At 42.0% G+C, this 24,015-nt stretch overlaps 2 protein-coding genes across 3 annotated transcripts in view; one reads left to right on the top strand and one right to left on the bottom strand.

The window, feature by feature from the left end:
- Positions 1-972: 972 nt before the first annotated feature.
- LOC117773913 (calpain-5-like) lies at positions 973-11,123 on the top strand. The gene is made up of 13 exons (XM_034605752.1): positions 973-1,235; positions 3,212-3,407; positions 3,579-3,710; positions 4,135-4,343; positions 4,772-4,964; positions 5,049-5,239; positions 5,924-6,001; positions 6,086-6,281; positions 6,376-6,498; positions 8,959-9,161; positions 9,642-9,763; positions 9,868-10,004; positions 10,505-11,123. Exons 2-13 carry the CDS (start codon positions 3,243-3,245, stop codon positions 10,685-10,687), a joined length of 1,932 nt encoding a protein of 643 aa, XP_034461643.1. The 5' UTR covers positions 973-1,235; positions 3,212-3,242; the 3' UTR covers positions 10,688-11,123.
- A 3,247-nt stretch (positions 11,124-14,370) lies between these two features.
- LOC117773914 (serine/threonine-protein kinase PAK 3) overlaps positions 14,371-24,015 on the bottom strand; it is a 28,404-nt gene continuing 18,759 nt past the window's right edge. Inside the window, exons 6-16 of one of the 2 annotated variants that reach the window (XM_034605753.1) lie at positions 21,555-21,617; positions 20,047-20,202; positions 19,795-19,969; positions 19,053-19,116; positions 17,826-17,874; positions 17,615-17,727; positions 16,275-16,392; positions 16,027-16,126; positions 15,679-15,875; positions 15,441-15,578; positions 14,371-14,821 (exon numbers count right to left, since the gene is read on the bottom strand). In XM_034605753.1, coding sequence (XP_034461644.1) covers positions 14,732-14,821; positions 15,441-15,578; positions 15,679-15,875; positions 16,027-16,126; positions 16,275-16,392; positions 17,615-17,727; positions 17,826-17,874; positions 19,053-19,116; positions 19,795-19,969; positions 20,047-20,202; positions 21,555-21,617 — 1,263 coding nt within the window. In that variant the 3' untranslated portion in view covers positions 14,371-14,731. The remainder of the gene's footprint in view (positions 14,822-15,440; positions 15,579-15,678; positions 15,876-16,026; positions 16,127-16,274; positions 16,393-17,614; positions 17,728-17,825; positions 17,875-19,052; positions 19,117-19,794; positions 19,970-20,046; positions 20,203-21,554; positions 21,618-24,015) is intronic. The other variant, XM_034605754.1, reaches the window with a different exon arrangement.

Here is a 24,015-nt window from a genome sequence, read left to right as displayed (position 1 = left end):
CTTCTTATCCCAATGATTTACTTTTATTACCTCTGACAAGGAAGCTATGTTTTCACCATTGTCTGTCTGTCTGTCTGTTGTGTGGTTGTTTTGTTTGTATGTGAGCCGGATTATAGAAAAACAACTGGACTGATTTCCATGAGACTTGTTGGAAGGATGTGGTGTTGGTCAGGGAAGAATCCATTAAAATCCGAAACAGGAGGCGGATCCAAGAATTGTTTTAAATCTCTTTCTTTAACATTGTGTGACAGGGAAGTTTAATGACATTATCACAGGGGAATAATTAATGGATTTTGATAATCCCCCCCTCCAAAATCATATTTTGGGGACTAATATCTATGATTGTTAAAATGTGGTGCAAGATAAGTGAATTTAAGGGGACTGGAGATATATATGTGTTCTACTGAGTGTCATTTTAGTTTTAGACATGTTTCCAGTTTCTTGGTCAGCCTGTCAAGCTCCCGTTAATTACTTCATTACTGTTGGCTGCGTCCGAGCATTCTTTCTTTCATTTTCAAGCTGCCTCCTTTGCCCTCCGTCTGAAGCTGGACTTATCCAAGATTTTCTTTCTTTTTTTGTCCTCTGAGGGATTTAAAGTGCTTCTTGTGCTCAGTAAAAGTTGAGGCCAGACCTCTGAGCGGCTGCCAGTTTGACTTATTACCACGGTTCACTGGCAGTTTGGGGATTGCACATGGCTTATTGGTTGTTTGTTCAGTTCCACCGGCTTCGGGATAACTGGAAGCAAATGATTTCACACAGATACATCCAGACTGTCTAGATCCTAGAACAGTGACGCAAATATTACATTTATGGGTTATTTTTAAAATGTTGTTATTGTAAAACAACAGGACAGGTTTTTACTTGCTTCACCTATGAGTTGCTAGGTGGTGGGCGGTAAAAGGTGTTCAGTTTCATTCTTCTCTTCCCTCCCTTGCTGCAATCACCATATCAGCCTTTGTATGACGTCTCCTGCTGCAGAGAGCTGCTCGCCAGACCAGTTTTCAGAGGCAGAGTTTGGCTAAAGGTTTTTGGGGACGTCTTTGCAGCCAGAGGATAAAACCAAGGGAGCTGGATTTTGTTTTGTTTTGAGAAAGGCGCCCACGGATGAGTTGTTTTATGTGACGGATGGTTTAACAGAAGTGCGGGATTGAGGCGGACACACATCCAACAGTAGCTGAACAGGACAGTGAATGTGTTTGATCTGGTGACTGGAGGGATAACACAGCTCAGCACAGGTGAGTGTTACACCTACAAGCCGATATTTACAGTCTCTTCTAATTCTCTTGTAACTTTCTCTTACTCAGGGTTTGGGGAATCTCACTTGTTTCTTTTTTATGAAACATCTTTAGTTTCTCAAGTAACACTCTTACCTCAGAAGTTTAAATCTCAATCTCAGATCTTTTCCTGCCCTGACAACACTGAAAAAGACTAAAGCTGTGACAGACATGTATAGAATGGTCCATTTTTACACATTTTAAACCAGTTTAACTGAGAATGTGTCAATAAACAGTGTGTGAAGCAGACATTTTTATACAGATGTGTGCTACACTACACAAATAACCCACCAAAAATAACCTGCCTGACCACATTCGTCAGGAACTCTCAAACAGATAACATTCACTCACAAGCACAAACAGGCTCACGACCTCGTTTCCCACAGGAGCCACAAGTTGTTTTAGTTCTACAGTAATTAAAAAAAAAAAATCTGATAGCTAAGAAGTGAAGATATAGCACTCCGTCTTCTCGACGTCACAGTGCAGAGTGAAACAATGATAGCAGGTAATAAAATTGAATATGAAATAGAACAAACACAACCGGGGTGTGGCTCTGACAGTATACATGCATAAGTAGGTCAATGGTGAGTCGGAGAGAGAGAAGTGCAGGTACACCACCTGGAGCAGGAGAGAATAACTGTGTGCTGCCGTCTGGACCTTCTATCCTCAGTTACCCTACTTAGGATTATACATTTTATGATATATGTATTATATGTAGCTATTTAAAAAAACAGTGTGTGAAACTTCATGTAAACTTATTGTAAAACTTTCCAGACTCCTCCAAGATAATTGAAACTCAAACATGACACTCGGTGAGCAGTTTATTAGGTACACATAGCTGTCGCAAATACTTTAGCTGTCACATGATGTAGTCTGTCTGATGATTGTGGTTAATGTTAGTAATATAATAAGTTGCTTATTAACTAAAAACCCGTTAACAGAATACATGCTTAGTGTTATCAGCTTTACGCACAGAGATCATGACTACAAATACCGTCAATGTTAAAATATTATCTGTATATTATATATTCTGAAAAGATAAGTATTTACAAAACAATTGGGTGTTTGTTAAAACATGTTTATATATGAAATAAAAATCTGCAGCATTTAATCTAATCTGAAACATATATGTACTTTATACATATAGTATGTGTACAAATATTGTAAATGAGTAATATAAATTCATGCTCTTCACCCAGACATTTCATTACTTATTATTTACTTCTAAAGAAACCCACAAACTCTCTTGAGGGCTCTTACCAAGAAAAAAACTTCAGTCAACTTTGAACTTGTTTCTTCCAGTAAATTAAATTAGGTTCGCTGTGATGTGTTATTCTTGGGGAAAATACTAGAAGATGGATCCAAAATAAATTTATTGACTCAAATTCAGCCTCAAGGGTTTAGTGTGAGGGGACAAATGTCAAGGGGTTAAAATATCTTCACTCCCCAGAGAACACAACTGGTTTTCATCTCTGCTTCAGTCATGAGTACAACACATCTTTTTAATGCACAATATGGCCTTAAACAGAACAAATAACTTGAAGAGCCAATCACACGCTCAGCAGCCTCTGTCTTCGCCCTTTGTTGTTGAAGAATAAAAGTTATTATAAATTCATTTGTTGATAGATTAAATATACCTTTACAAATTCAGCTTTCCAATTTTTCTCCTTCCATAGAAACCATGTCATATATACTGTAGTCACAGCCCAGTGTTGCTTAATGCTCATCAGTAAACTGAGTTCAGAGGGTCTCTGTCTCATCGTCTGCTGTGGGAATGCAGCAGCACAGACATTTAAACGATCCAGTCCAGCAGGCTTCGTCCAGAAACGCTGAGTGTCAGTGGCTGGAGGGAGCTCCTGCCCCCGCACAACGACAACTAAAAACTGTTTATAACATTTTATCATAGAGTCTGAGAAACATCTGGTGTCTGTCCTCAGTCTGCAGCTGTGAGGTCTCAGCGTTTGGACCATGTTCTCCTCTGCTGTCCCGTACAAAAACCAGCACTACGCTGAGCTGAAGAACAACTGTATCAGGGACAAGACGCTGTTCGAGGATCCAGAATTTCCAGCCATCAATGCATCGCTGTATTTCAGGAAACCGCCTTCTGGTACTGTGCAGTGGAAACGACCAGGGGTGAGTGAGTCCGTCGTGGTAATGGTCCATCACTAGCATCTGTCAATGAATACAGATATTCCTGCAAAAAATATTATGCAATGTGACTGACAACAAAACCTACACAATTATGTGCACAAATCTTTAAGAATAAAGTCTGTTTGGTTCATTTTGTCACTTTCTCTGCTGCAGGAGATATCCGATGAGCCCCACCTGTTTGTGGAGGGCATCAGTTCCCACGACCTGAACCAGGGTGTGGTGGGGAACTGCTGGTTCGTTGCTGCCTGCTCCTGTCTGGCCCTGAAGCCAAACCTCTGGAAGAAGGTGAGTTAACTTGGTTTGTTCACTCTGTGAGTCGAGGTGTTGGGTGTATTCGCTGCTGGCAACTAAACATCAATGAGGCCTGTAGGTTTTTGCATGAAATGTGACCAGCACTGGAATTTGCCTGAGGGTGTTCACTAATGATTGACTGCAAAACGGAATTCCTTTGTCAAATAGACTTAAAACTATCAGTCAAATTGTGTTTGCTGGTAGATGACATGTGTTGTCACATTTTCTTATGAATGATATATTAAAACATATATGTATTGTATAGGTATATATTATATAAAAAGTCTGATATTTGGATCTCTTCTACGTCTAAATGCTGTATGACTGATGTATGATATATGATTATCTAAATTCGTCAGATACACAACATCAGGAGCCATGCGCCTCAGTAGTCAGACTGATGTTTCTGTGTTTCCAGGTGATCCCTGACTGGAAGGAACAGGAGTGGGATCCCAAACACCCGGAGGGCTACGCAGGAATCTTCCACTTTCAATTCTGGGTGTTTGGAGAGTGGCTGGATGTGGTGGTGGACGACCGACTGCCGACAGTCAATGGAGAACTCATCTACTGTCATTCAAAAAACAACAATGAATTCTGGAGCGCTCTGCTGGAGAAGGCCTACGCCAAGTCTGTAAACTTCAATCAGATTGTCCCCTGTCTTTTTCTTTTTCATATTTACGTATTGTTGATTTTATAAAATATGACCTTTTATGTTATTGATAATTGTCAATAGTAGAACAAACTGCTATCAAATACAGTTATTGTTACTCATACATACTACTACTTATTATACTAATAATAACAACACAAGATATTTTGTAAATGCATAGTATAATCAAGCAACTATTACTGCTTTCTGTATATTGAGCAAACATCCGTTTTTTTAATGTTTTTTGTTTTGTCAATATTTTAGTATGTATTGCAAATTACAAATAAATATAATCCATTCTCTTCTTCTACTTTATTACCAAATTTATTACATTTTATACTTTCTGCAACACTTCCTATGTGTAACTAAACTTGTGGTTGCCCTGCACTGTGTCCTCTGTGTCCAGGCTCGCCAGCTGCTATGAGTCTCTGGAGGGGGGAAACACCGGAGAAGCTGTGGTGGATTTCAGTGGCGCTGTGGCTGAAGCCATTAACCTGGAGGAGGAAGCCTACTACAAAGACCAGGAAAAACAAGACAAGCTGTTTGAGGACCTACTGAAGGTCTACGACCGTGGAGGAATCATAAGTTGCTCCATAAAGGTTTGTCCCGTTTCCGAACGTTCACTTCAGTTTCTGTACTTAAAGAGAAACTTAGTGGACTATTCCTGTTTACAAATTCACCAGGCAGGGCCTCATGAAATCGAGCTCAAGATGGCTAACGGGCTGGTGAAAGGACATGCCTACGCCATCACCGCAGTGAAGAAGGTGCGTTTGGGTCACGGGCTGCTGTCGTACTTCAAGAACGAAACCATCCCCCTGATCCGCATGAGGAACCCCTGGGGCCAGATTGAGTGGAAAGGACCCTGGAGTGACAGGTGAGAGCATTTTAACATTCACTTATTATCCCTCGTTAGAATTTCTATTTCATTTAACAGATTAAAGTAAAAAGTCGGAAGTTTGTTCCTGAATGGAGAGAAGAGCTGTGTTCAATCTAAGCTCATAATAGTTCCAGTGGATTTCAATAGTGACAAAAAAGTAACTCTGCAGGAAAACTCTGCAAACCTGTCCTGTGTCATTATCCACTTTAATCTATTGTTTATCCACACATGTATTCTCATTGTTCTCTGATTTCTTTTTTTATTGCAACAAAAACGTGTTTTTTAAGATTTTATTGAGAAAAAACATGATTTTTATCAGAAGTTCTGACAAGAACAAGGATGTGGGGTGGTCATTCTTTTTCCTGATGCAAGATCATTTTGGAATCTAATGCAACTTCTGTGCATCTAAGATGGCAACAGTATCAATCAGTGGTGGAGGAAGCAGTCAAACATATTACGAAGTAAAAGTACAAATAAATAGATACTAATGTACTGAAAGTATTAACTTTTCTACTTGAGTAACAGTAAGTGAGTATATGCTTATTTAAAAGACAAACTTTTACAGACAGATTTTAATACTCAAGTTGTGGATTTTGTGTTGATTCTATTTTGAACTATGAATTTGGTTCTTGAAAAAATCTTTAAGTGCATTAACCACTTGCTTTACTTGTTGTTCATCAGCTCTGAGGAATGGTCAAAGGTTGGGGATACAGAGAGGGGCAACCTCGGCATCACGGTGGAGGACGATGGAGAGTTCTGGTGAGTTCTTCCAGATGCAAAGCTCCACCTCTTGAGTTTATTTCCACCTTGACAGTTTAACAACACATGTGTTTGCATTCACAGGATGTCTTTCACAGATTGGTGCAAGTTCTTCACAGATGCAGATATTTGCCGTATCATCAACACTTCGCTGATCAGCGTCCACAAGACGTGGCATGAGGTTGTGCATTTTGGGAGCTGGACCAAAAACGCAGATCCTCTATTGAACCGCTGTGGCGGCTGCGCCAACCACAAGCAGACATTCCTGCAAAATCCACAGGTGCTGCACATTTTGGCTGCACGTTCTCCTCACATCACCTGCGTCCATGCACATGTGAACCTGTATATTTACTTGTTTTCTTCTTCTCTTACAGTATTTGTTTGACGTGACGAAGGAGGTCGATGAAGTTCAAATCTCCTTGCAACAGAAAGACGTGAAGATCCACAGACGAGTTGGTCAAGGAGAAAATATAACCTTTGGCTTTATTATCTTTAGGGTAATATATTGTGCAACACAGACACTATCCACAGTACTGTATTGATCTAATGAACGGTTATTGATTGATGCAGCATATTGAATGATAAGTGCCAAAAGACTGGCAAAAATCAGTATGAGATATGAAGGGTTTGTGAAACATTACACAGAGTTCAGGGTGAGGCTCACTGGTGATGAATGCATCCAGAGGAAATGATGCTTGTCAAATATTTGTTTATTTAGGGGGGGGAAGAGTCATTCCATCAAACTTTGGCTCATTTTTGTGGGAAAATTTGGCTTCACTTGCCTTTTCTCTTGCAAAACTTGTAATTTTTAAAGCATCAGGCAGACATTACGTGATCTTTTTATCAGAAACTAAAACACACCATTTCAGCGAATCATGAAACACAAAGAATGCGCACAATTAGGTTGATTGTTTCAGGCTGGAAAACAGAACAGAGACACACACCTCAGCCTGACAAAAACAAAAAAGAAACGTAGAGGTCAGAAGTTTGAAACCCTCTTTTGGACGACCATTTAAAATAGCTTTTCTAGATCATAATGCCTTGACCAATCAATCGCCCTAACCCTTGACCTGGATGCCTAAACCTAACCATCTTGGTGTAGAACCTAGAGGTCAGAGGGTCCTGATCTCAACCAGATAAAGCTTCCAAAGCTCCCAAAAGCAGGGCTAGGAGAGCACTTCAAATACAGGAATACAAGTCAAACAACTGAAAGCACAAACCTGGACAACTTACTCTGCATCCAACATGAGACTCTAACCTCCTAACCCCCCTGAGACACTAACCCCAACCCCCTAACCCTAACCCTGAAAGTTAGAAATGTTGGGATAAAGGTGATATGGAACATGGAGAGCTATTCACTCACATGCATCAGCCAGTGCGTTGCCTTTGGCTCCCCATCTTAACCACCCAGTCAACGGACGAGGCAGGGGGAGTCATTGAGATCACTTAACTCTCCCTAACCCTAACCCTAACCCGAACTATATCCTTATCCTTATTCTTAATCCATATCCTTATCCCTATGCCTACCCCTACCCCAATCCCTATCCCCATTACTATCTTTAATCCATATCTCTAACCCTAACCCCATACCTAACCCAACCCCTAACCCCATGTGCCTCAACCAATGAATTCAAATAATTAAAGGACAACAATAAATCTGACCAGAGCTGTGACACTGTTTGGGGAAAAAAAGTTGGTAAACTAGCTGAAGACTTGACAATTCATTCACTTTACTCTATGTGGATTTAACTGATTATTGATAAGAAAGTCAAAGTACTACTCCTTGTATGCAGAGTCTGTCACATTCACATGAGGCCACGTGACCGTATGTGGCATAAAAAAACTGACATCACATTTACTGTAGAGTGGCTCCCTTGTCAGAGATCTGGTTCAGTTCAAACACACACCACACGCTCTTATCACGCTGACAGAAGTGCTGCCAAAGGGGACAAGTGCTGGACAGCCATAAACAACACAGAGCGTGGGATTAAAAAAGCAGCACGTGTGCACGTGGCCCGTTGACCTGCTGCGAGCTCAATGAACCTGAATTGAACCTGTGTCATTGATGGTCAACGTGTCCTCCTTTATGTGATGGACTCCATATGTTGTGTCCACACTCCCTCTGTCATGTGCTACCATCCACAGCAACTTTGTATTTTTCTGTTTGAGACGTGTTTTGTCAGTGAAACAATGTTCCTGGTAGTTGAATCAATTGGCCTCTTTTAAGACTTTTAATACACAAAGAAATAAATAATGTAAAGGTGCACGTTAAACAGGATTTTATACGTTTTAACTCTGAACTGAAAAAAACCCACACTTACAATGAGCTGAATTAGATTTTCAATCACTATTCTGCCAACAGGGGGCAGGAGAATACATGTAGGCAGCATTACTCCTGCAGATACAAGATTGTGTGTGTACTGCATATGTTTTATACATTATGAGTGTTTATTCAAGATGTCAGCCGTCTCACTTACCTAGGAGGTTAAGTTTTCATCTGCGTTTGTTTGTCTATTATTTAGCAGGATTACCATGACACTTGGTGGAAGGATGTAGTATGGTTCAGAAAAGAACCCGCTACATTTTGGTGTGGAATCCAGATCTGGGTTCAGATACAAGATTTTTTCCCCCACTTTCTTCAAAATTGTGAGATAGGATACTTTTCAACATTTTGGTCAATTTCAGGGAATAATTCATGGATTTTGGTGCAGATGGTCAAATTAAACATCAGGATCTACTGAATTTAAATATGGTTTAATAAGGGAAAGGCCCTTGACGGAGGTGTGCGCTCTACTAAGTGCTCTTTATATCATGAGCCCCAGTCTACAAACAGTCCATCGTGTCCAGCCTAACAACAATGCTTGAGTTTGTATTTAATACGAACTATTATCCTGGTTTTAAATTTGATGTGGAACATGAGAAACCTGGTTAATAGTGACAGTTTTTCCCTTCTCCAGGTGGAGCTGAACAGGAAGTATCGGATGCATGACATCCTGACACAGCCGTCCGTGGGGACATCCACCTACATCAACGCCCGGACAGTGTTCCTGAGAAGCATGCTGCCGCAGGGCCGCTACGTCGTCTTCCCCACCACCTTCAGGCCTCAGACGCTGGGGGATTACATGATCCGAATATTTACTGACGTGGCCGCGGACTGCAGGTACGGCTGTGTGGTGGAGTCAGCGTAAATCTGTAATTTTGGCAGATGTGAGACACACGAGGGAAAGGGAGAACACAGCGTCCCTCTGTTCAGACGGTTCATGGATGGATAATGTCCAAGAAAACCCACACAAATGAGTGTTTTGGAAAGTGGAGACAATAAAATGTACCCACAATGGTTGTTGATAGTCTGCTCACATTAAATCACTTTTAATTAAAACAGCACCCTTCCACTGCTTTTCTTGGACAGAGATTTTATTTTGTTTCTGACGTTCTTGTTGGCAAGTTTATGACACAAGACCTGACCCTGTTTTCTCACATACAGCTCGTCCAAGCAGTTTTATTTTTATTTTTTGAGACACAGACATAATATCACTGCAGTCTTTCAGTTGTCTGATAGCTGATAATATCAAAGTCAGAGTATCAAGATGTAGTAACTCAACTTCTCTCCTGGTCCCGTAATCCTCCTCTACTCTCACAGGGAGCTGACAGAGCATAAACCCAAAGTCAGATGCTGGAGCTCGTTTCTGGGATACCCGCAGGTCGTGACTCACGTCTACGTCCACGGAGCTGAGGGGCTGCAGAGCCAGGAGAACCCAGGAGGTCAGAGGACGCTCACACAGCTCCACTTCACCCCCATGGGTCTGAAATATCGCCAGTGTCTTTCTGTCTACAGAAACATGTCTTTAACTCTATCTTTCATGCAGGTGCAGACCCATATGTGATCATATCCTGTGAGGGCCGCTCGGTGCGGTCCACCATCAAGAAGGACACTTTGGAGCCAGAATTCACAACCAGCGCCATTTTCTACAGGAAGAAGCCCAGGAAGCCTGTAACTGTGCAGGTAAGATGGCGTCTGTCTGATGACTGTCATTCATCTCAGTTAGTCAGTTCGATGCTCAAAGACAATTAATGCAATAATTCAGTGTGTTTTTAAAGGGTTAAAAGCAAAAGGAGTCCATTAGTTGGTACATAATGTGTCTGGAACTTTCAAATTCAAATTCTACTGTACAAATGAAAGAAAAAAGAAAATGGCATTTCACCATATTCAGCTGGTGGTTTGTATCTTTTTTTTAAACCAGATTTAAAGCAATATTTGTGAACTTTGTCATGTGTACTTTTTCGTTAACATATATTGAAGATAATATAAATGTTAAATGTTAAACTACATAGCTCACGTATAACTTCTATGTTCTTTATAAGTGATTGTAACATGATAATTGAGGGTCCAGGGCCTCATGTTTGTCTGAACTCACTGTCACCAACACCAAGACACACGACCATCTTATACTGTGTGACAGTGAAATTCTCACCTGTATCTAAAACTCACTTGTTCCTCCTCAGGTGTGGAACAGCAACGCGGTGGCGGACGAGTTCATGGGCCAAGTGGTGCTGTCCGGCTCGGTGAAGGACAGCGCCGACCCCCAGAGGCTCCAGCTGAGGAAGCGAGGCCGGCAGATGGCCGACGAGATGCCCGGCCTCATCGGCGTGAGGATTGTCACATCCACTCAGCTGCTGGCCATGTGATACCCGGCCTTCAGTGACTCAAGAGAGAGAGCCGAGTCATTGCTGAGTCACTGAACTACATGTGGAGGACAGAAGCACCAAAACCAGCAGCTTTGATTTCCACCACTGTAGAACACATGCGATCACACTGAGCAGTTTTACACTATTAGAAGCAGGGCACTATTGGACAGACTGAATGTCACTTCCTGTTAGTTACTTTGTATACAAACTTCTTTCCTTTTTAATTTCTCTAATGACTTTTCTAAACAAATGTTTCTATAAGTTATACAACATTTTTATATCGAAATTTGTCAAGGTCGCTTGTGGGGACACCATCCCTCTATTTGTCACACTACACATACTGTGAGTAATATGGTCTTTACCATATGATTTTCATATTTATGGCCTGTATTCATCACAATGCGGATAAACTTACTAAACAGCATGTACAACTTCATCATTCATGTATTGTCTGTTTCTTTAATTCAGCCTTTGTTCCCGTCTCGAATCAGTTCACCTCACAATCTTTAACAAAAATCAAAAATAAACCTCAGCATCACAAGCATCGTCACGATAACTGTGGTTTTCTTCCTCTTTTTATTTCAGTCCAGTTCCCAAACTGCAATATTTAGTTTTTTGTCGTTTTTTTTATTACACTCAAGACACAGCCATGCACAATTCAAAGTTCAAAAAGTCTATTGCTTCAACCACAATTAAAAATAGTTTATCCAAAACCTTATTTCCCCCATCCATCGTTTTTGTCCGTTTCCAAAGATGGGGAGAGGCCTGCTGAGGTATGCCAGATGGTTCAGCAGTTTTACAAAGCTAGACAATAATAAGAGTAATAATAATGATAATGATAATAATAATTTAAAAAGTAACATTTTTTGTCTTTGTTCCATTCTCTTGATACACATTAATAGAGGAATTTTCACACCACGTGTACAGGTTTACACATTCAGAAGATAGGAATGTACAGGCGCCATCACAGAGAAAGGGGCACGTCAGCGGTGTCTCTTGTCCCAATATTCACCTTTGTGCTCATATAGTTCAGACCTGTACATGGGGGGGAGGGGGCGAGAGGCCCCCCCCAAAAAAGAAAGAAAAAAAACATCCCAGGGCCGGCGCAGCTTCCTGACAGGACCCCCCCCCCCCTCCCCCTCCCCCCACACACACCTACCGCACACACACATACATGTACGAACACTCAGCAGTGGTACTCAGGACAGACTGTGTGGGCCCGCACACAGAGCGCTGCGTTCACCGGCTCTCTGTCCACACGAGGGAGGGTCCCATAAAGCCCCAGGCGACAGGAGAGCTGGATCCAGGAGTGCGTGTGTTCTTTTCTCTTCTTTTTTTGTTTTTTTGATTTCCAGGGTGCAAAACATTTATTGATACATACCATCGAGCAACCTGAATATTGTCATTTTAAGTTACATATTTCTGAAAAAAAGGGGGGCGTTTTCCCATCATATTTACATACATACATACATAACCTAACAATCTTAACCTATTCGAAGATGAGATACAGTGTATGGTTTTGTTTTACATGCATGGATCCTGTCGCATCCTGCTGCCTCCTTCGTCCTCTGCACAGCGGCTGTACAACGGAGGTGCAATAACACTACGCAGCTTACCCGCACCTCAAGAGTCAAGGTGGACGACACGAGTGAGGCATCTTCTAGTGCAGATTGAGGTAGCCCCCCCCTAGCACGCATCCACTGAGACACACACACTCACGCACTGAGGGATGCTACATGGGAAATACCCGACAAAGCTACGACACATAGTGGAAAGCCTTCTGTACAGAGATGAGTTAAAAACGCTAACTAAGGTTCGGATGGAATGTAAGGAGGCAAAATGAACCTTCTTCTGTTTTCAGCGCTCATCAGGACAAGGTACAATCATGAAATGGCACTCGTTGCTTTACTCAGTGGACAACACCCCTCCTCCCTCTCTGATCTGCCACACATCTCATGACAGCTCATGACATAAAAAAAACTTATGGATCACATGAGAAAAGGACACAGAAGCATGAATGAGCAGCATGAAGGGGGCAGGGGGGGGGGGGATAGCTGGGACCTTATTGGACGTGTTGAACTGGAAAGGACGGCCTGGATTTGACTGGCATTCCAAACGTGTATGTCCACATTCATTTTATTACCTCCGCCAAGGAGGTTATGTATTTCATCTGCGTTTGTTTCTATGTTAGTCAACAAGGTTACGCAGAAATCAAAGGACGGATTATAATGAAACTAGTGGGAAGGATGTGATGTGGGTCAGGGAAGAAACCATTAAACTTTGGTGTGGATGGAGAATTTAAGGGGACTGTTGGGCCTTGGTGGAGTTGTGCAATCTACTGAAGGCCACTCTCGTTTAAACAGTCACCACAACTGTGTTGTTTTGACCATTTCAGTTTGAATGCATTGTCATTTAATGGGTTTTATTCTTGCAATGTTTTTTTGTTCTCAAAGGTCATCTTGTTATAGGTCTAAGGACGCAAGGATGCTTGGGACACTGTGATAAAGTGTGGCACCGGGCCTTCCATTCACTGCAGGTAAATAACTACATGACCTTCTGTTTCCCCACTGTCATAAAAAAATGTGAAAATGTGAAATGTTGGGATTCAGGGTAACACACAGACCACTGCACCGGCACCTTGAGACGGAATGTGTGTCACCAAATATAGATTCAAAATAACATTAAAACATATTTCTGTTGAGCCTTGTTGATGTTGAGCCGTCGACTCAATTCTTATTTTACACAGGACAACACAATAGTTCTTGATCTCTAGTCCTTGATCCTACACAGTGTGTATGTACATGCATTTTTAAATTACTTCTCTTATTATCAGATCTGGATTATGCAAAAACTACTGGACGGATTACCACAAAACTTGGTGGAGGATGGGTTTTGGGTCAGGGAAGAAGCCATTCAATTTGTGTTTGGATCTAGATCAGAGGGCGGCTCCAGGAACTTTTTTTACCACTTGCTTTACCATTACGAGAGAGGAAGGATTTCTACATTTTCTTTTATTTCTCAGAGAATAATTCATGGATCTTGATGAAAATCAGGCACACGTAGGGAATTGATATCTACAAGTGTGTCGGAAACTTTGTGGAAGAGGCTGGCTCAAAAGAAATATGAGACCTGTATCTCTTCACTGACACAAAGCAGATTACTGGAGGATGTTTAAAGCTGGCATAGGTCTTGTGAAATAATTCATGAGTTTTTCCCCTGTAGCTGCACCCCTACACACACACACACACACACACACACACACACACACAAACACGCACACAAAGCCACCATGTTGAGATGTGACAATCTGCAGAGGAGTAACAGTGTTTCTGCACAGAGCTGTGGTCATGCAGGCAAAGGTTGGGTCCAGAGTCGCTCTCTTGCATCAGCTGGTCGTTGCAGGCGTGGCCTCCCCGTGGAGGGACTAGAGGAGAGAGAACCCAGTCGGCCAAGGAGAGAATCAAGGGCTCTTCAGAGTTCCCAGTTTCTCCTCTTTACTCCAATAGTTTCTTCTTGAAACTGAGCGAACTTTCTTTTCAGTTTTTTTCCACCCTATTTTGGGGGGTTTGGGGAGCAACTGCCTCCCAAACAAGACAAATGACACAAAGAGATGTGCACACGCTCACACACACACACACACACACACACACACACACACACACACACACACACACACACACACACACACACACACACACACACACACACACACACACACACACGCGCACTTGTGATGGACTGCTCTACATGTACAGAGTGCTGGAAAAGAAAACGAAGAGGCAAGGTCTTTTTTCAGCAGCATGGGCCGAGAGGCTGCAAGGCCAGATGTCCGTCCTACACATGAGGCCTGGGGTTCTTTTGTCCTTGTGCTGTCACTGTAAGTCACATAACCCCCCCCCCCCCCCCCACCACCACCACCACCACCATCCTTGTGCCATCGCTATCGGGTCACCCACCGCCGCCCACACACCCAGGTCCCTGCCCCCATGAACGGACACAACACAGACGGGGCTCCAGCCTTGGGTGCGGACAGAGGGCACGCCCCTAGCGACTGCTGTTCTTTATGGCTTCCTTCGCAGCTACAATCAGAGGCGTCAGGCTGGATAGAGGCTTCGCCAGCTTGAGGAAGGAATGCTGTGGATGATAGAAAGGGTATGTAGGTGTGGAGCCGAACTGAGATGCAGATTTAGAAATATTTGCATATGACTGAATTATTAATGTTGACAGAAACTGTATTAGGTAAGATTTGGATAAGGTTTAGTTAAGGTTAGGGTGAGGGTGGCCCTGATGTGCAAATCACAAAATAATCACAGAACATGTTTTGCCAGAATCTCCTACCTGTTGATTCCTTTTCTTTAGAATTAAATACCATTGTTGTCTTTTCATTTGTTGTTGTTTTCTTATTTGCTGTTGTGTTTTTTGATTTGTTGTTGTGTTTTCACTTAAGGGCCACCATACATTACCTTCTGCTAGTTGATTTATGAAAGTAAAGTGGACAAAATCTGCTACTTTGAACTGTACTCCAACCAGTTTTAAATAAAAATAAATAATAATTACATCATGACTATGAGCATCAGGTTTTGTTACAAGTCAGCACCTTAAGTGTTTGTGCATTTTCTTCTGATCGGTATTAAGTTTTAAATTATAATACTACCTGGTTGATGCTACATCACCCACATGGTACAGTACTAGTCGATTCATAAGATATTAATTGAGGAGAAGGTGTGTGTAGGTGCGTGAGTCTCAGTTTCACCTGTAGGAGCTCCTTGGCAGAGCCTCTGCGGTCCACATCCATCTCCAGACAGCGGTTGAGGAAATCTCTGAACACAGACGACAGCCTCTCTGGGTTCTGCAGCTCTGGAGTCCCGTTGGTAGCTATCAGGTACAGCGCCTGGATGTGGGCAAAAAGACGATCAAAATCTGGATATTTTATCTCCACTACTCCAGCTAACATCATAAGTCCTGTGTTGTGGCTGCAGTTTGTGTTTTACCCTAAGTGGATTCTCGTTCAGATAGGGCGGCTCTCCCTCCACCATCTCTATCGCCATGATTCCCAGGGACCAGATATCCACTTTTGGCCCGTAAGCCTTCCGAGTCACCACCTCCGGTGCCATCCAGTAGGGCGTTCCCACCATCGTGCTGCGCTTGTTCTGCTCTGGGGTGATCTGGGCACAGAACCCAAAGTCGGCTGCAGAGGGAGACATTGAGTTATTCATTCTTGCTTTTTATGTTTCATTTAAAACAATGCCATGTTTCTAAACACTTAATCTGAACCACTTGTTTGACGTCAATTGTGCTTTTCACCAATTTAGATTAATGTCATAAAAGTTAGGACTTACTAAGCTTGACGGATCCGTCCATCCCCAAGAGGATGTTGTCACTTTTTATATCTCTGTGGATCACCTGGTTGGAGTGAAGGAAGTCCAGAGCTTGAAGACACTGCAGAGGGAAAAAAGGGGGAAAGAAAATTACATCTAAAAATGATATCTTAATAACACCCACACACACAAGCAACCCTATACTAAGCACACTCTTGGACAGTCTCTTTCTATCGCAGTATTGCGGATGTCTAAACTTGGCGTCTTACCTCTCTGCAGACCGCAGCGATCTGGCCCTCGTCCATGCAGGTCTCCGTCACTACATCTGTCAAAGAGCCACCGGCCAAATACTCCATCACCACCCAGAGCTCATCTCCTACCAAGTAACTGAACAGTGCAGAGAGAAAGAGAGAAAAATACAGGTTCTGAACTAGTGAAGCATGTATTTCGCAAAGTAGTTTCTTTAAAAACGTGAATAAATTGCCATCACTCCATAGCAAATTATAATAATAGTACAATACCAACACAGCTTCCTAAAAATAAGTACAACACACACATCTGAACAGTTTGAGTTGCACTGTGTGTTTGATGGTGCAGAGTCAATTATGACAACAGAAGCTACTCAAGCATGTTACTGCAAGATGGAAAAAAACAGCAGGGCAGTTTTAATGAAATTAAAGGGGACCTCGTGCTAAAAATTTTAAAAGAAAACTGGAGACTTGTGTAGTTTCACTCTTATTTGAGATTTAAACAGCAGGTGGCAGTAATGTGCCTTTACGATGAAGGCTGTCTACCATCAGAAGAGAGAAGGAAGAAGGTGATGAGGAAGAAGAAAGAGACGGGCTCAGAGGGATCCTCAATGTCATTGTGGTTCCAATGTGCACTGACCTCGTTCAGCCTCTTACTGCAGATCACATATATTCATTCAACAGTGTGAGACGTGTTAGAACCTTTAACAATGTTAGAAAACGGTGTCGTATTCCTCCTGATGTCTGGTTTGAGTGGTATGAACTCTTTGTATGGGCCTTGTATTTCTCATATTAGATCATAATAATAATATTAATAATAATGGCTTGCATTTATATAGCGCTTTTTTACGGGACCCAAGGACGTCAGATAAATATCTGCAGTAACAAGATCATTTGTTAAACTCAATTCTGCCAACGGTTCCCTTTAATTCAATAACGCTGCAATTCCACACACTTGCATCCGACCCATAAATATGCCCGATTCTTTGTTCATCAAGATCCATGAATTATTCTCTGAAAAAAATGGTGAAATGCAGAAAAAACGCCCGATCTCTACAAAATGACCTATACCGCATCCTTCCACCAAGTATCATGGAAATGTGTTCAGTTCTTTACGTGTAATCTTGTTACAAACAAGCGGACAGAGGTGAAACATAACCTCTTTGGCAGCGATAAAGGACGAGAAATTTCAATGAACAATAACTTTGGAATTTGCTGTTTATCAAATAGCACGATCTGCTTCTTTTCTTTCCACTATACACTTATGAAAGGAAACTGAATATCTTTTGGCTTTGGAGTGTTGTCTGGAAAAATACGTCACTCGATGAGTTTATACAGGTTTATACAGAGTGTAAACTGACCTGTCCAAATAGTTCACTATATTGGAGTTCTTGTTTTCCCTCATCACCAAGATCTCATTGATGATCAGCTCTTTCTTGGGCTGCTGCTGCAGGTTCATCTGCTTAATGGCCACCTGAGAAAACAACACAGGGGATTTGTAGCCCAGGACAAGAGAAAGCCTGATGGCGTAGTGAGGAAAAAGAAATAACACACAGTGTGAGGATGTTGTACCTCTTGGCCTGTTGCTATGTCGATGGCAGTGTACACAGTGCCGGATGCTCTGAAAGAAAAGATCAAACTCACGTCAATAAAAGGCCATTTAATTGTTTTTCAAATGAATCATAGACATTGATAATCATAGAGAAGTGTGTTCAAACATTTAACCGAAACTAAATGGTGTTATTATATGATTAATATTTTGTCTCTGGAAAATTTGAAATTTGATGAAATACTTCAACAAAATAAATAAGGTAATTAAAAAACAACCACCTCCACGGCTATTATTACTACAACCACTAATAATAATCATAATATTAATTCAATAAAAAATAATATTTTATGGCAATTGGAATTTTGTGCTTATAGGTCCAATGTTTAATAGTTGCTACTTAGACCACAGACATACTGGCCTATCGTAACCTGCTTTACCTTAAGAAAAAGTGAAGGGTAGATGATTTTATTCTTTTGATACTTAATATCACTGGCTAAAAGGAAGTGGTAATGATGTCATGATAAACCCTTTTTGGGGTTTTTCATTAGCAAACTGTATGTGCTCATGTCACCATGGAAACTAAACTTACCTATGAGCACAGATAGTGGATCCACAAACACTTCATGGTGTCTAATAGTTAAGCTCAAAGGATTGGTATGCAGCCGTTCTGCCCTTATTTGGAAATGTAACTTCATGATACAAAAAAAGCTTTATTCAAGAGTCGTTCCTCTTTCTCTTACTCTCCGCAGCACATGTCTACTTTCAGAAGCTATGACTAATGAAGAGCAGTTCCTGGTTCTAATAGATAACACAGTGGAGAGTAAATAGACAGTTATCTACTGCTGGAGATAGGAGCTTCCTGATATCAGATGTGGAAACACAGTGCATGATAAAACAGGTAAGAGCCACACAGGTGTTTTCTGTGGAGATGTAGTGAACAGGGAGAGTGATAGAAAAGTGTCATGCTTAAAAAAAAAGAAGAAAGACAAGAAAGGGAGAGAGAGAGAGAGAGAGAGGGAGGGATGGCAGAGCTAATCTGCCCCATGGCCATTTCAGGAAACACTTCTCATTTCCCCCCTTCTTATTTTTCTCCCAGTCATTGAACCTAACCCTCTCTCTGGCCCTCTGAAGTGGTCACTGGAGCTGCGTCTCTCCCGGTGAGAGAGTGACTGCCACTGAAATCGCTCTATTTCAGAAACTGCGGCTGATGTGCACGTGCGGACGGACGGACGGACGGACGGACTTACCCCTGTCCTATTTTCTCGAAGCGTGTGTACTTCTTTTTGGGATCCCCCACGCTCACAATACTCCCTGAGTCAGAGAGAAAACACAGAACACCATGTTTGAGCTTGTGTCATGACAGCCTTCACACAAACACACAGAAAACATCACTGCAGAACCATTTCTGCCTTTCTACTTCAGTCTGTTTGGTGCAGCTGCTCTAAGTACATGCAGCTCTACTTGATGCCGGTAATACGTGCTAAAATTGCATAATAGAGAGGAGCAGTCTTGTGAAGGCCACAGTTTATGAAAAAGTGTCCTTGTATTGTCTTATGCATATTTCTTATGAATACACAGATTAGATGCACAGGAGGTAAAATGTGGAAAAAAGCCACTGGAAACGAAATATCCAGCCTGTCCTCTATGCGACACAGCCCGACACACAGCCAGAAATCATGCAAAGATACACATGGGACAACATGGTCATGTCTTCAAGATTGTTTTGGGGCATTTTAACCTTTTAATCCTACACATTTTTGATTATTATGATAAGGATTTTGACTTAATATCTATATATTTGATTGTTTTTAGGAAAATAAACATGTAAATGAGAAGATTTAGGATTTCTCCATCATCTACAAAGATCAAATGTAGTGAAAATTTTACTTAACAATTAAATGAATCACTAACATCTCATTTTGACTCTCTAAGTTTCTAAAACTCTGTCCTGATGAGCATTAAATCATGTGTGGCTCTCAAGGCACGTACTGAGTCTCTCCAGAATCTCCTCGTCTGTCATTTTGGACTTCTTCCTCTGGCGGTCAGTGTTGCGGTACATCGTGTTGGACGTGTTGTCCGGCTGGACCTGTGACTCCGGCGGAGTCAACACTTCTTTCACAGGGGTGGGAGGCTTTGGTGGTTCCACGACGGAGCGCGTGTAGATCTGCGAGAGGGGAATAGTGTCACAGAAATGCAGACGGAAAGGAGAAGGATCTCAACCATCGTGGCGTCGAAACTCACAGATTTGGTGTGCTCGGGCCGAGGTGCAATGACGGGGGGCAATTCGTCCTCGTCTTCTTCCTCCTCCTCCTCCTCTTCTTCTTCTTCCTCTTCCTCATCCTCCTCTTCGGATACAGGTGGAGCGATCGGGGGCTCTGACGATGATGTTTTGGCACCCTGGAGAGAGGACATGGAAGTTAGTCTGGATACATGTGCCACGTAGCACCCTGGAATAAATTTCTCTGTCATGAGTTGTTACCACAGTAAAGAGCCTGAAAACCCCAAACCAGCCATGTACAGAGTTTGAGTTCTGGCCAGTTGAGGTTAAAGAGGACTTTGTCTCTCTAATGATGATGAATAGATATTTAAACCATATCATTCATACAGTAGAACAGATTATTCACCATACTCATAAACATGTAAGTCAAAAACAGGAGCATGTGGTCAACATCTATCGTGATATCCTACGCTGGAACAGTGCATCTGACATTTTGTGAAAGAAAAAAACAAAAACAGCTTGAACTGTTAATAATGGAGGAAAGCATTATGGGTCAGGTGAGAGCTAAAGAGACTCAAGGGGTGAGGTGCCATTCAGTGCAGTTTATCGGAGGGGTTTTTAAGTTGAGGGGTTGGGTCAGTTGGGCCGCGAACCAATGATGACGATGAGTTTCTACGCCTGAACAAACTGTTCTGATTTAACTTTGCCTTAAGAGAAAAGAAACAACATGCCGCAACATTGCAGTAATGTGCAGTATGGTGATGAACTGTCCACATCCTCTCGATATGGAAGATAGCTTTTAATAAGCATGACTAATATTCCTCAGACATGTTTATTATGCCTAGTCGCTCAGCCAGTACCCACCCCCCCACCCCCCCCCCATCCAAAACTCTGTTAGCCTTGGATCGTCTTCCTCTTATGGAATGGAAACGTTTTTCATCCATTTCCATTTTCGTCATGCATACATGAATCAGTGCAGCTTAGTTCTAGTGATTAAAGGGAGAGGGTCTGGTTGAAGGAAAAGTCCCAGTCAGACATGCTGGGCCTCTGACCTGCTCCGGGGAGGCCCGAGCCAAGACTGCAGTGGAGAAATGAGAATCTGGCTCACTGGAAGCAGCGCTATAATTTTTTTACATTTTTATTTTATCAGAGCCATGCGATAACGTCTACGATGGTGATGAAGTTAAAGGCACATTATTGGTCATGTGGGTTAATCTGTGAGGAGTATGAGCTCACACATGCAGTTTGACAGTAATCACAACCCTCTGTGACATGCGCCCCTGCCCTTCCAGTTCAGACACAGTCCAGTCACGAAAAAGAGAAGAAGTGAGATAGATAATAAATACATTTGTCATCAAAAAACAAACAGATCCAATCACACCCCCCATGGAATTTCAAGACAGAGAGTGAGGATGCCTCGAAAGTCAGGAATTCATTTTTTGGCAGAAAATTAGGAGATCAAATGGTGGAAATTTTGCTTTAAAAGCCAATGTAGAGATACATCATGTGGAAAGTAATGTGGAGGAGTTACCTTGTCAAATAATGCGCTGCAGGTTCTAAGGCTGACAGGAGGCCCAGATGACAGCAGCCGGTTCTGAATGTGAAGGTTGAAAATGGGAGGATTTACTCAAAACAAAACCCACACAGTGTTTAAGAGTAAGTGGACTTCATGGGGAGACAGGGGGGGAGAGGGGAGGGCAGGGGTCCGCTACAACTGAGGGATGGACATCACGTCCCAGAATCATCCTCCTGACACAGAGCATAAGACGAGGACATGACAGAGACAGATCAGGCCACCTGAGGACTGTCCTTGCACGTGCCCAGTTTCCTCTTCATTTAGCAATTTCTTCAAAACATTTTTAGTTTAGTACCTTAATTCTAATTGAAGTAGTAGTTATTAGACCTTGTTAATTATTGTCCAGAACTTTCATAGCATACACAGCATAACAACATAAAGACAGATGTGTTGAAATGTAGGTTGAATCTTCTGCTCCTCCGTGTTGTGGTTGGTCCATGTTTGTTTTAACTTACTTCCAGTTTGCAATGTTACAATGGTGATGAAGATACAGGCACAGGAATTTTGCGAGATTGGGCGTTTTTACACACTTTTGTAGACATGAATCTTGCTGAAAAAAATCTGGCATGTTAAGGGGACTGACATTTATGAGTGTGTGTAAATCTTTTAGTGAATTTGGATATGGTTTCATTAGGGGACTGTTAGGCTTTGGCGGAGGTTATCTAGTTATGATATATTTAATGTATATAAAGTTGTAGTATTCAACTTGTCTGCAAGCCAAATAAAAAAGTTGTACCTAATTCTTAATGCAGTATTCCACTGCTGTGTATGCTTGTGCATATACATGTATTATTGTTTTGGATAGAATACATTAGTCTTAGTATAGATATCGTCAAAGCTAAGAGACTTTAAGATCTCACTGAATTATCAAATATTTGAAAAGACAAATCATATTACAGGACAAAAACCTTAATACTGACTTGATGTTCCCAACAATATTAAGACATTGTAAAAAAACGTCATCTTTTCCTGTGTATACTGAGGAGCATTTGTATTCTGTAAACACACTCAAAAAATGTGCGTGCGACGTTTCTCAAAATTGTGGCATCCATGCTCCAACTGTGCTGGATTTTAAGGGTTTTGTGAAGCTGAGCCGTAATTTCAACAACAGACGGGAGATGAAATGTCAAGTGCAGCATGAGGTAAAGCTCACACTCAGCAAAACAAACTGTCAATGTTGCGAGCGTAGTTATGTGAACACTTGCGGTTGATCTGTGTTTGTTAGTTGACAGACGAGTGTTGTGGGTCTGACAAACACTGAAGTGAAATATATATCCAGAACCTCCTGTTTCAAACATATTAACTTAACTGATGGTTTAACAGTGAAAAACTCCTCACATGTCAAATCAGAAGAGAAAAACACTGAGTCACCAGTCAGTTAAAGAGAGGCAACGAAACAGATCCGAAAACACTCTTAAGAATGTGTTGCTCTTTTTTTTAACCACTTTCATCTTCATTTCTGTTGATGATAAAATCAAAGTGTTTCCAGCTAAAAAATAAAAATCGCTGGAGTAAATCTATTGTGTAGAAGAACAAGATTTAGCATCGTAACTGCATGGTCACACATAGGAGAATGTAGCAGCGTGGCCTCCCGGGGGAATTTGACTTTGGTGAACCTTGCATCGCGACATTTACCTGCATTGTGTGTAACCGTGTCCTTATGAGGGACAATCAGAAGTTAAGTTTTCTTACTGCTGTCCTTGAATCTAACATTCAAATGGGCCTTTTTCAGTCGGTCGGATTAGGATGCAACACAGCGTGTCTTCTCTACCGCCACAGGTGCACGCTGAGCTGAGGTCAAGCTGAGGCACTAGGTCGACCTAGAACGTGGGTTAGGGACGACTGGCGGAAATCTCCTAGACATATCTCACAAAATAGCCAGTAGATAGCTGTCTTTTATTCCATCGTGCTGATGCATTATGGGCATTATTTTTCTTAATCTCTGATGACAGGATAGCAGCAGGATAGACGAGGGCTGTACGTGTACGAGTACAGAGGAGAATGTAAGAAAATAAAACACCAGATCTCATGTACCTGTATTACAGGTTAGCAGGAGCTGGTGTTAGATATAATCTGACAGAGAGCACGAGGTAGCAGCTCGGGATGGGTGACTGTTACAGTTTCTAGAAAACTTGCTTACAAAATTATTGGCACCTGTCCTGTAGTTCTGCTGGTGTCAGACAGCGTGGCCAAATCTTCGCAGACTATCTGCGGCACTGCGGCCAAAAGCTGAGTCACTTCTGCAGTCGTAGACCAGTGTGACAGTCCGAGGCTGAGATGCTCTCGAATGCCCTCACTGGGCTCGCACAACCTCTCAGACTGAACGCCACACCCGCTCGCCCTTCACTGGCAAAGAGCTCTTTCATGCGATAGCCCTGCGTGAAGTGCTCCCAGTATAGTTTGCCCTGGGCAGCAA

This window comes from Hippoglossus hippoglossus, chromosome 14 (genome assembly GCF_009819705.1).
Source record: "Hippoglossus hippoglossus isolate fHipHip1 chromosome 14, fHipHip1.pri, whole genome shotgun sequence".
Taxonomy (NCBI): Eukaryota; Metazoa; Chordata; class Actinopteri; order Pleuronectiformes; family Pleuronectidae; genus Hippoglossus; species Hippoglossus hippoglossus.
The sequence above is the reverse complement of the archived record's forward strand: the minus strand, read 5'-3'. Positions and strand labels throughout refer to the sequence as shown.